Source organism: Mizuhopecten yessoensis, unplaced genomic scaffold (assembly GCF_002113885.1).
Source record: "Mizuhopecten yessoensis strain PY_sf001 unplaced genomic scaffold, ASM211388v2 scaffold267, whole genome shotgun sequence".
In the NCBI taxonomy this organism is placed as follows: Eukaryota; Metazoa; Mollusca; class Bivalvia; order Pectinida; family Pectinidae; genus Mizuhopecten; species Mizuhopecten yessoensis.
This window is the reverse complement of record NW_018403461.1, coordinates 61,869-74,550: the sequence shown is the minus strand read 5'-3', so window position 1 is coordinate 74,550 and position 12,682 is coordinate 61,869. Positions and strand designations below refer to the sequence as shown.

Genomic DNA, 12,682 nt, shown 5'->3' with positions numbered 1-12,682 from the left:
AAATAGAAGGATGTCAACAAAATCATGTGACTTTATCGTGTATTTTGCAGACGAATGTGCTTGTAGCTTCCGCTTGTTCGCGCCAGATTTCAAATACATTAAGGTTTACTCAATTTTAATGGGATAAATTAATTATGCCACTCTTAGGAAAGAAGATTTTCGTCAGCGTGAAGCCTCTGAAGGATATCCGATCAGACGAGAAAGTCTACACGGTCCCATATTCTAAGGAACAGTTCCGATCTCAGAAGTATCCTTTCTAGCAATCACCTGTGTGAACCAAGATGGCGGCGTACATTGAAATGAACAACACACTCCTATTATTGACGGATTTTTGTAAAACTGTTGAATGGATCATTGGGAAACTTACCCATTATTTTCGTTAACATGTATTGGTTGTTTTCTCATGGTCTATTGGTGATTATTCTGTGTTTTTAAATCGAAAAAAACTTCACCGGCATTTTGGCAGTTTTTCGATAAATGCTTGTTTACGTCACTAAGGTGATCACGTGGGCCCGGGGGTGGGGACTATTGACGTTTTTATACAATACCTAATAGTACCCATGTGATGAAATAGCCAGAAATGCCAGAAACGTAGTGATCATTTTTCCCGCAAATTTGCCGCCATTTTTATTGTGCTTGCACCGAATGTGGTCGCTTTCTGAAATGCAGTAGGTATGCTTCATATATTGACCAGTATAACTTGTCTCCTTGTTGTGTCAGGTTGATGCTGTTTCTATCATACTTTTACAAAATCTGTGACATGTGGTCGTTGTTGTCATAATGAGATTCTTAATGTTCTGGATTTTTAAAAGTTTATTTTGTGGACAGACTATATATAGCTATTAGCCTATAGAACCGAAGAATACTCATTGTCAGACTTTCTGTATCTGAAGTCTACTGGAAAGGAACTGTAACTTGTAGAGCTATACATAAACATTGACCAATTGACTTGCATTGGTGTACAATGTGTGAAATTCAACTGTTGTATTTTCCTTTTGTATATAAGCATGCAGTTGTGCAAGTGTTTCAAATATTTATATTTTTTTAGTGTCAAGGAATATATTGTTCATCCTTAACAATATTGTCAGAGAGTTTGATGAGCGGTGTGCTTGGTATGATGAAAGAATCTGGACCTGTCGTTGTACTGGTCACACTAATCTGACTCATCAGGAGGCCTGGAACTCAGAGAAAATTGTCAACAATTCTCTGAAGCAGCAGTTCCCGAGTTGTCACAATAAACCAGTTTTGGAACATGTGCATCATAGTAAGTTGAAGTTTGACTTCTTCTCTGGAACTCAGAGAAGCATATCAACCATATTTGGTTAGAATCATTCTCACTTGGTGGGGAATCCAAAATGTACAAATGGAGGGGCTAACCCCCCTGAGTGTGTGTGTGTGTGTGTGTGTGTGTGTGGGGGGNGGGGGGCTGGAAAGGGGTAATTTGACCTTTAAGCGATTTCTTCTATGGAACTTCTAAGAGAAGGGTATCAACCGTTTATGGTTCCCCTAGGAGGGACTTGATTTCTGAGCCATAACTTTGAAACAGTTGAAATACCCACCCAATAACCATACTGTATATATGGGGGGCTGAAAAGGGGTAATTTGGTCGAATTGCTTTAAGCGCGGCTTCTACTATGAAACTAATTTCTAAGAGAAGGGTATCAACCGTATTTGGTTCCCCTAGGGACTTGATTTCTGTTGTAATACCCACCCAATAACCTAGTCCGAATTATTCTGACGTTTTATCGACTTTTTCATATCGGTCTGTCGTCGATTAACATCAGAACTCCGGCCCTCTATGATATGCGGGATATATGCGACCCGCACCCGGAGCGCACTTCAAACTGATATTTTAGAAACAAATCGTCACTTTCGCACACATGTCGCACATGGATCGAAAGATGACACAGGTCGTAAGGATCTAGTGTTCTATTCAATATTCTATTGCTTATTTCAGGTACCTTGACACTGGACACCCTGGTTGATCAGGCCTGGCTCTTGCTACAGCAGGTTCTCTCTGTAGGCGAAACAGTAACTCTCAAAGTCAAGTCAGCAGGAAAACCGTAAGTTATAAAAAATGATGATTTTCACCACTGTATTTATTTACAGCTTACCGCTAGATTTCAAAATGATATATGCTATGTGTGAAACAGGAGCAGAAAAATACACAGTTCAAACCTGGGACCTAACGAACTCTAGGATGCTCTAACAAACTGAGCTACCTGGTCGCTGGCGATAGACCCAGTCCAGTTCCGCTACACTCCTCCCTCCTTTCACAAAGTATTTTACCCTGATGACACACAAGACCCTCTACCACCTTCTGTGGGTATAATTTGTTGGGTGCCAAATGTAACAGGAGCAGAAAAATACCTGATCGCATGTTCCTTGTCATACCGCCCAAAACTTGTGTCTCTTGTCATACCGTCAAAATCATATGTCAAAGAGTTATATCCATAACATCATTCAGTTATTGAATTGATGTGTTGTTTGCACTGCCATTTATGTTTCTCTTCTTGGCTGAGTGCTAAAAACTAGTTGTCCCAAGCGTCGGGCAAGTGGATTTTTACACCCCTGAAATAGACTTTAAAATATAAATTAAAAATCCCACAAAAAACTTGTTTAAGTGTTCAATTCAATTTTCTTTCCTTATTTATAGGATAAAAGGTCACGTCATTAAAGTCAACAAAGCTGGAATTGAAGTAAGTAGTACCTAATTTCTAACAGCAATATTTCTATTTTAATGGACAGGTTTTCAAACTTTACAGGTATTGAACATATTTGCTGTTTAATGAAAAGTAGCTTAGTGACATTGTGTTCAAATTAAACATACAACGCCTTTAGAAAAACCCATTATAGTGATGATGATGATATTGTACCTATTTTCAGGCCAATCCCACCAGTAACTGTAACTCCCCCTCCAGTGACAAGGAAAACTCGGCTGAGGATACTAATGGCTCGCCACAGAAATGGCTGCCTCCAAAGGTAACACTTGGATGTCTTCTTCTCTTGTTTGAATATAAATCATTTATGGTTATACCCTCACTGTATTAATTTTGATATTGCCAGAAACATAAACATCAGTCTATAATTATTGATGATAAACCTTTTTAAAATTCGGATTTTCATCAATTATTACTATCTGTTTTGAACTTGATATGTTGTAAAGTTGCTGCCTTACAAGTACAGCCTGCATCTAGATGATGAGGACAAGGTCATTAATGAGATCCCTGCTTTGGACATCAGGTAAACGCTTTTCTCATACACCTACTGGTAATACATTAATTTCTCTAATGAAGTTATACACCTGGCAGTGATCTATTTGCTCAGTTTTACTGCCGAATACAGGCTGTTTCCCCTAAGTAAAAAGTGCCTTATTTTCCAAAAATGACCAAAAGCCAAGGAATATATTCATAATTTCAATACAAATAATGCTGTATTTTCCCAATTCATACAGGAACAGGCTAATGTAAAATAAAGGGAACAAAACAATGCCTGGTAATACATTATTTCTGTAATGAACTCATACACCAGGTAACATATTATTTCTGTGAGGAATTTCATATTGTTCAATATTTTATTCAAATCCTTCAGGTTTTTAACTATATAGCTATTATTTTATCATATCAGTTTGTGGTAAATTTTGCAGGATGCAGACATTGATTAATTTTAATTTTTGAATTTAAGATAAAAACAAGGAGTATGAAGGGAATTTAAGCCAATTGGCCAATTTACTATAGGTCTGTGTGATCCATCTACAATTTATTTTAATGAGTCCTTTTCAACTGTATTGTTAAAAGCAATGAGTCCCACAATGTTAAATTTAACTAATTCCAGAAATTCTGTGAGTCCCATCAAAATTCTATGAGTAGGACTCGGGACGCACATGTAGATTATCACTGAGTCACCCTATCCTTCAAATTCCTAACCATTGGAAATATTTCCCCACTTTAAAAATACATGTATGCGATGGTGAATATTAGCTTTCATGCATGGCTTAGTTTAAAACTGATTGTGTTCTTAATTATTTTCCCGGGTTAGTCGACTGGAGAAAGTGCCGTCTAAGGAACTTTTGAGGCTTTTTATCCGAGCGAATGCTCTGAGAGTGGGGCAGAACCAGACTAGCCCATGGGTGGTGGATGACAGCCACGTCAAAGAGTTTGGTCTACCCAACAAATTTGCTCATTTCTTGCTCTCTCCTATTAAAGTAAGTGGAAACATTGTCTCTTTTTACCCGACACTTCTATAATCTTAAACCTGTATGAATGTTCTATGGAAACCAGAACTGGTTAATCTGAACACCTTGTAAAGAAGCTGTGTGATTGTGTAAGTAAAGTTATACTGTTTCCTTGTGGGCAGAGGGGTAACAAAGTGGTAAATGTTAACTACTTCTTCTTCTGTACAAATTGAGGGATTTGAACCAAATTTGGTCTAAAGTATTCCAGGGCGAAGAGGAATCAAATTTGCATAAATAGAAAAATAAAATGGCCACAAGGCAGCCATCTTGGAATTTGAAAGTTTTTCACAGCTATTTCTCAACAAAGTAACAATGTCTTCACTTTAAGAGAAAACTCTCAAACCCAGCTGTATAGTATTTTGATCAAAAATTACCACATGTTGACAATACTATAAATCTAACAGAAAAGAGAAATGAAAGGAAAAAGTCAGGTTTGCGTAGAGCTAGTGAAGATCTTGCGATGGTTGGTGTCAAGATCGGGATTCCCTCTAGGATATCTTGTTATATGTGTGTATTTATTGTTTCACAGAAAGCAGAAATGAACAACGTAGTTGAAGATGAACCCGTTTCTAAAAAACGTAAACTGTCGTTACAACCTGGCCTTGCATCAAAGAAGGCCAAGATTGATAAAGTCAACAGTGCAAAGAAAACCAGGGACACTGGTAAAGCAAAACAAACAAAACTGACAGGGGCATCTCTAAAAAAGTCAGCATCAGTACCAAGTTTGAAATCAAATGACAAAACTTCTCCCAAAAAGTCACCAAAAAAGTACAAGACACCTGAAACTATAGAAATAGTCACTGATTCTAGTAGTGATGAGGATTGTCCTCTTGCAAAACTTCAAACACCACCACCAAGGAACAAATCGCCTGCCAAGAAATCCTCACCGAAAAAGGCATTGCCAAAGAAGGAAATGAAAAAAACAACATCAAAAATGGACAAGAAAAGGTCTCCAAAGAAAAGCAAAAAATCCTTGTCAGAAAAGAAAAAGAGTGACAGCAAAAACACTCCTAAAAAACGGAAAGTTGTTGCTGTGGATAGTGACGAGGATCAGCCATTATCAAAGCTGAAGCAGTCTCCGAAAAAGGTTTGTACTGCCTGCTGCAATACTGAATACATTTTGTAGATGTTTGAAGAATCTTTTCAATAATGTTGCATTCTGCAGAAAATAATTATGCTATTGTACAAAGCTATATGTTATTATTTGTAGTTATAATTTTAACAAAAAGTTATGATTTTGCATTAACTGTTTCCCAAATCAGACTTTTGAGGAAATTTCACAAAATAATCTAGATAAAACACTGACAGTTTAGCTATGATACAGAACTTCTCATTATACAGGTAGCAATAACATATGTTGTCAGGAAACTTTAAAGTTGACCTAGATGTGATGAGTGTAGTTTTGTGCTGACTGATGTCTTATGTGTGCCATTTTACTTTTTCAACAGAGTATGAAGCAGATGACTCTTTTTGAAATGTCGAAAAAGAAAGGATTAAAAACTCCAGAAAAGAAGAAAATTACCAACAGTAACAATAAAACCCCAGATAAAAAAGACAGAAAGAAAGTGATGACCCCGCCCAGGACACCTGCCATAGTATCCAAGATGGTTAGAGCTCACAAGATGGAGGACCAGGCAAAGTTCAAACTGTTTGTACAACAGGCTGCCAAGATTCTCACCTCCCCACAGAGGAAACGATTACCGCCACAGATCAAGGACACTGTGGACCGCAAATACGAGTTCTTTGCTGAGAAAAAGAAAATGCAAGTTATTTTTAGTTTAGCTATTTTCCAACTTTCAGCTGTTCACTATCTCATTAGCAACTTTTCCAATTTTTTTACTACTTAAAAATTTGCAAAGCTAAAATAAATACTTGCACGACGTTTTCAGGCTATGGGTTCCAGTATGTCAGTGAATCTGATGCGGATTATTATACATGTATACATACAGATAGATAAGCTATCCACACCACTGTGCCTTGTGTTGATTTTAATTTACTAAATCTGCTAAATACTATCACAGTGTTTGAGAATGAAAACTTGTCTTAACCTCTGCACAGGAGCCAGTAATTTGGCAGTATATATATCAACTAATACATGCTAAACAGTTAATCTGTTTATTACTGCAGGGTTAACACGTATACACATAGTGTAACATAAGACAGAAGCATTTGTAATCAGACATTTGGCATGTCAGGTGCTATACTCCCTCTACAACTTCAATTTATCCAGTAAAAGTCCAGAACTAAGAGCTAGATCCCACACCTAACTAAAGCAATTCATATTGATTGTTTTCCAGAAGCCGTATGACGCCAGAGCAAAGAGAAGCTTACTTGAAAGAAAAGCAGGAAAATATGAAACTGAAACGAAACGCAAAAAAACAGGAGATTAAGCAGAAAAACAGAGAAAAGTTGAGGGAGTTAAAAAAGGTTAGTGTGTTGTTAGCATCAAGTTTAGAAAATGTGAAATGCTGTAAAATGAAGTTTGTTGCAGAGAAATAATACAGCAGGTATTTTGGAGGCACACTTTTAAGTTTCATATGATGAGATAAGAAAATCTAGATTTACAAAGTCTTCAATTTGTTGTATGTAGCTTTCACAAAGTGCTTGATATAATTTCAATACATGTACATCCTGTCTTTATGAGACATGCTACTTCTCATCCAGGGTTGCAGATTCCTCTGTAATAACATAATTCACTTCAAACCTTGCAGAAATATGAAGATCAAAGTTTGACCGGCAAGCCACTTCCTCCCCCCAAACTTGTGCCCACCCCTGACGGACTTCCTAATGAAATGTTTGGTGAAGTGACGTTTATTGCGGAATTCATCAACTGTTATTCTGGCCTGCTGATGCCTGATGAAAGTTACCCCATACGGACGGGTGAGAGGTTTACAACATTTACTTGTAGAAAATACGGGGAGTAGGAGATCCAACGTCCGTGCAAAGAATTCAGCGAAGTTCTGTGTTACCCAGCAGACAGATTCCACAAGGAATGTACACGAGTCCGGCCATAAATAGAAGAGTAATCAAAAGGAAAAGATACCATGACAACGTCGTGCTGGGTGTTACGGCTTTTATCCAAGTTTACTTCAAACTAGTCAGGTTCTGATGCTGACACGCCTAGTGTGTCGAAACTAGTCAAGTAAACTTGGATTAAAGCCGTTATACCCAGCACGCCGTTGTCATGGTCATTTTTACCTTCTGAATATTAACTCTTGTGTTAACAATGAGATGTTCCTGCTTCAATAGCAAAGAGATTTATTGGGGGGGGGGGGGGGGGGAAATATTTTTATTATTTATATAAAATATATCTTTGATGCAGTAAAACCAGGGTATAAACCTGGAATGTTTTAACCTGCTGTTAGAGGAGACATTACGAAGCCTCTATGTACGGTCAAAACTAATTATTTTTAGGTTATCAGTATCATAGGTGTTTTATGCCATTTTGTTTCATCTTTTCATCCCAAAAAACCCCCAAGAATTATAGTAACTTTTAATTCTGGTTGTTTTGTCTTTTTGCCTAGAGAAGGCTAGATTTAACAGTTTGCTTAAATCTTGTTCATCTTTTCACCCTAAAGAGATGAAAAGACAAAAAATCCCATGCAAAAAGACAAAAACAATGAAATTGCTCAAAATCAACCACTGTTAAATCAAAGCAAATAAAATAGGGCAAATGGCCCCTCAGTATAAAATTTGCGTGTTGTCATGTAAATTTAGACTATATATATTTCGTTTTATTCAAGATCATTGTACTTAAATTTAGAGTTTAATCATACCTGTTTGACATTAGAAGCAAATAATGTAAATGCAATCTGTCTTGTAATTCAAAGTAAAGACTCGTCCATTACTGGCACATTGGTGGAAGTCTCGAGCCATGTCTTGTAGAAATGACCAGTTCCCCAATCTCTATTTCAGATGCATTAATGAAAGCCCTGTCCTGTGGAACTGATGGGTTCACGTATCTGTCCCGTGCCTTAGTGGTTCTGCTTCAGACTCTCCTACAGGATGAAATCGCAGAGGTATGCTTCGTGAAGGCCTTGTTCTGGTCAACAGTAATGATAATAGACATGTAGTACGAAAGGTGGTCGGATGGTGTAGTGGATAGATATGAGCACACTTGCCTTTCACCAAGGCAGACGGGGTTCGATTCCCCAATTGGACATGAAAAGGTATGGGGTTACCTTCCCGAGGTTTTCTCGAGGTACTCCAGTTTCCTCCCACATCCAGACCAACAAGAGTGATTAATATAAGTTGAAATAGCTTGTTTCATAATTGTTGCAAAGTAAATAACGTTTATATTTATTTATATAGTACTTCAGGAATCTGTTCACTTTTAGCATCACATCAAAATGATAATATAGGAAAATAATGTTGGCTTAACAATGATCTAGGTGTTGTGTCATTCATTATGAACCCTGCATGTAAAAATCACCATCAAGTGAAAAGACCTATTGTTTTTGTTATGTTTCTTATTATTAGTAGTATTAAGTTGGAGGTTTCCCTATGTCAGGATTTTTGTTTTTCTGGGGTCACTGCAAAAACTTCAAAAAACATCTTTGATGTAACTTGCTGGTGGATTTCATTAAATGATCCTTTGATGATGTGGATCAGAATTTGTACTCGATAAGGGGCTGACACCCTGTGTGGCTGAGGGTGGGGCCATATGGGTGGGGCAGGGATCAATCTAGGTTTTAGGGGAAATTACCCTGTTTCAGATTTGAGGGAAATTAAAAGTTTTGATACAAGGCTCTAGTGTCATGAAGGTAAAAGATAAATGTTTTGTCTGACATACATGTGTGCAGTATATTTCAATTTTTAAACAATTTTAAGCTTAAAATTGTAGAACTTTTGTTTAAAATAAGTTGAGAAAATGTATATAATTATGCAGTATTATGCATTTTAACTGTTGAACCTTAAAGAAAGAAAACATATTTAGGGGAAATATTTTGAAGAAAAAACGGCTATTTTCTTGTTGAAATAGGTGAATTTTGAAGCACACAGGGGGAATTTTAAAGCACAGGGGAATTTTCTTCTGTAGGGAAAACTACCCATAAACGGTAGTGAATCAAGTCTAGATTGACCCCTGTGGGGTCACTGTAAAAAACATCTTCTCTGAAACTTACTGGTGGATTTTGACCAACATTTCATTTAAATAATCCTCAGATGCTAAGAAGGGGCCGACACCCCCGGGGAGGGGCTCATAAGGAGGATAGTTAGTGCTGTACCTTAAACAATTATATTTTAGATTTCTTCTCAAAAACTGTCTGTCACAGTTTGATCAAACTGGTGATCACAGAGTGCAAAATGTTCAAAAAAGATATTTTCAGAAACTTATGGGTGGATTTTCAATAATATTTAAATTGAGACTACCTTCAAAGATTGTCCATGGCATCACATTCCTATGGTCAATATTCCCTCGGTCAGGTGGTGGTTGCCGTCTACCTGTGCCTCCCCAGTAATTTCGTGAGTTCCATTTTTAATTTGTATCTTGTTAGGAATCACAGTGGTACACTGTCTCGTTTCATAGGGAGATATTTCTTACCACCTTTTAAAAACATTCAGGGCTTTTTGGGGGTTTCTTGAACCTTTCCTTCCCTTGAGCGTGTCTCAAAATTGCTCCGTTATCCTGGTCTTCCTTGATTCAGAGTCTCCACTATGGTAAGACGATTTCGCACACAAAAGTTATGATAATTATTACCGAAATGAAATTGAGTTTTTTTAATGTAAAAACATTTTTCATGATGGAATACTTACCATAACTTTCTCCCCTAACCCATTCATCCTGGTTGGACGCAATTAAAGGGTTTTGAGAAAGGCAGATCACTTGGTGTCTCTACCGTCGAGACATGGGTCACATGCACGGTGGGGGAAGGGAAGACAGGATTTTTTTTAACCCACATAGATGTGTGTAGTTACTGAATATGCATACTAAAGTTATGGTAAGTATAACAATCAAATCAGAATTGGTTTTCCATTAAAGTACCTCAAGTTTTCCTATATAGTTATCACCTAAAAACTACATCAAAGAGAAGCCTATTCTCAGTAGACCCAATGAAATCACTGAGGGATAGGCGTTGTTTCAAAATTTGTGAATAGATTTTAAAACTTTGTAATACGTGTATTAAACAGACTTTACACCATGTATTTATTGAAGGATTACCAAGAGATCCGAGTGCCACTATCGGACATCCCAGTGAACGCCTGTACTGCCTCTGAACTGACCAGACTTTGTTTGAGGCGACAGGACGATGATAATGATCATTACGCAGTTGAAGATGACATGGAAATCGTAAGTTTATCGGCTTATTTGTTGATTTATGTCGGGTCGAAAATCATAATCCAGATAAAAATGTGTATAAAAAATATTTGGTGATGAAAGATTTTACAGCTTGCTTTCACAGAATCAGAACAACAAGAACTTCTTGAATTGACATGTTGTATTTTGAATGGACATATCTATTACATGATTAAGTGTGCAATCATGAAAATGATGTGTTTTTAGATCAGTTGAACTTGAAACATTTGTGCAATGGTTGAATGGGGTATTTCAACTTCACATCTCAACGATGAAAAATTGTTAAGGCCTCTTGTATTGTTCTTCATGTTTTGTTATAATGTCCTTGTAAAGTTACATTATTTTTTTATTATTTTTTTGAAAAGCCATTAAAACTGTTATTTTATTTTTACTGTTCAAATTGCATGCTTTCATGTACTTCATGACATGATGTATATATCAAGACACAAATATTTTTAAGTGCAGCCTTACCAGACAAATCAGTATTGGTCATGATGTATATATAGGATCTTACATGAGTTTCCATTTCATATGAGATTTATGGAACGAGTCTTAAGAATTTTTCAATTTTGCGACCCTCTGGCGAGCTAAAATAAAAAAATTGTGACGAGTTTCATAAATTTCATATGAAATGAAAACGACTGATGATCCTTTTTATCACATAATCAAGATTTGTGGCATTTATTCATGTAAAACGACAATTTTCATGTAACCATGAAGTGTAAAAAGCCGCCATTTTAACTCCAGTGCTTAAGTCTGTGACGTCATGTACTTGTCCTAGGCGTGATGAAACATACAGCCAATCACAGGACTGATTGTTCAAATTGCATGGGTTAATACGCAAACAAATATGACATTGGTAACAGCACATTATGTGATAAATTGCTTTTCAAGTCTGATGCGTTGATCCAGCTGCTGGAAACACAGGAGATGTATCAGCTGGAGCTGGCTCAGAAGATACAGATACTAAAAGGCCTTTGTCTGAGGATCATGGGCACCTACTCTGTGCAGGACTTCATGGAAGAGAAACAGACAGAGTCCTCTAAGCTCTGGTCAGTACTGCACATAATGGTGTTTTTACAAAGTAATTACTAGAGGCGATGCTAGTCACCTAAAAATGATGTCATTTTAAAATTGTGAATAGGTGTGGCAAAGAAATATGATAAGTTAGAATGGCCATTATATGCTTCCTAGTATTTGAAATCCATTACATCCGAGAAGATTGTAGATATATATCTCTTGAGACAATTGTATTGGAAAAGATTTAGAGAAAATTCAGTACAGATTCAAGATTTCTCGATGGAGTGAAACAAACACTGGAGAAGTAAGTATAAGGGCTTTCCTTAGAACCACAACTTTGCAAAAATGAATTGTTTAACTTCGCTTTTCACCTCACATGATAGCTCATGTGAGCTATTGCCATCCGTCTTCGTCCATCGTTGTGCATAAACTTTTAACATTTTGACAAAAAAACACTGAATCAATTTCAATGAAATTTTGCAGGATTGTTCCATAGTCAAAGACAAACTGAAATTGTGAATTTGTGGCCAGAGGGGAGGGGCCAAAAGGGGTCAGATTGGCATAGTTATTATAAAACTTAAATAGTTTTAAAGGTCAAGGTTACTGTTTCTTAGCATAGCCTTTTGGGGTAGTCCTTATTTCGAAATCCAAGTGTCTAATCTTTTTTAAATTTGACATGGTGATACACAGTGACATGTAGATTGTAGATGTGCAATAGGGGTTTAAATGAATTTTAAGGGTCAAGGTTAATCAGTAATAACGGACCAATGGGGGGGGGGGGGTAGATGGGGTCTTGCTGCCTGCCATCTTAATCTGTTCTTTCGTTGGCTGTACCTTAATTATAACAAACACTTGGCACAGTATTGTTGTATAATGCTGAAATGACTCGATTTAAGTTATATGTTGTGTATCTACAGGAGGAAGAGACTGGCTGTGCTTAAAGTTAAGAATACTCAACTAAAGAAAGAAAAGGAACAAAACAAAAAAGAAAAAGCTGAGCAAGCTCTGAAAGAACCAGAAAAGAAGAAAGTGAAAGAAGAGAAGGAAGAGAAAAATCCAAGTAATATTATATAATTATTTGATAGATAGATGCTTAAAGCAGATCAACACACTAAGTTTACCAGTGAAGTTTT

At 36.9% G+C, this 12,682-nt stretch overlaps 1 protein-coding gene across 3 annotated transcripts in view; it reads left to right on the top strand.

The window, feature by feature from the left end:
* Positions 1-46: 46 nt before the first annotated feature.
* LOC110445838 (tyrosine-protein kinase BAZ1B-like) overlaps positions 47-12,682 on the top strand; it is a 43,584-nt gene continuing 30,948 nt past the window's right edge. The window contains exons 1-15 of one of the 3 annotated variants that reach the window (XM_021490659.1): positions 47-247; positions 1,089-1,264; positions 1,958-2,063; positions 2,657-2,699; positions 2,887-2,982; positions 3,167-3,243; positions 4,039-4,204; positions 4,764-5,321; positions 5,683-5,996; positions 6,532-6,661; positions 6,946-7,114; positions 8,150-8,253; positions 10,389-10,523; positions 11,442-11,581; positions 12,467-12,609. In XM_021490659.1, coding sequence (XP_021346334.1) covers positions 135-247; positions 1,089-1,264; positions 1,958-2,063; positions 2,657-2,699; positions 2,887-2,982; positions 3,167-3,243; positions 4,039-4,204; positions 4,764-5,321; positions 5,683-5,996; positions 6,532-6,661; positions 6,946-7,114; positions 8,150-8,253; positions 10,389-10,523; positions 11,442-11,581; positions 12,467-12,609 — 2,470 coding nt within the window. In that variant the 5' untranslated portion in view covers positions 47-134. Of the gene's footprint in view, positions 248-272; positions 669-1,048; positions 1,265-1,957; positions 2,064-2,656; positions 2,700-2,886; positions 2,983-3,166; positions 3,244-4,038; positions 4,205-4,763; positions 5,322-5,682; positions 5,997-6,531; positions 6,662-6,945; positions 7,115-8,149; positions 8,254-10,388; positions 10,524-11,423; positions 11,582-12,466; positions 12,610-12,682 lie in introns of those variants that run through there. The other 2 variants (XM_021490651.1, XM_021490667.1) reach the window with 2 other exon arrangements.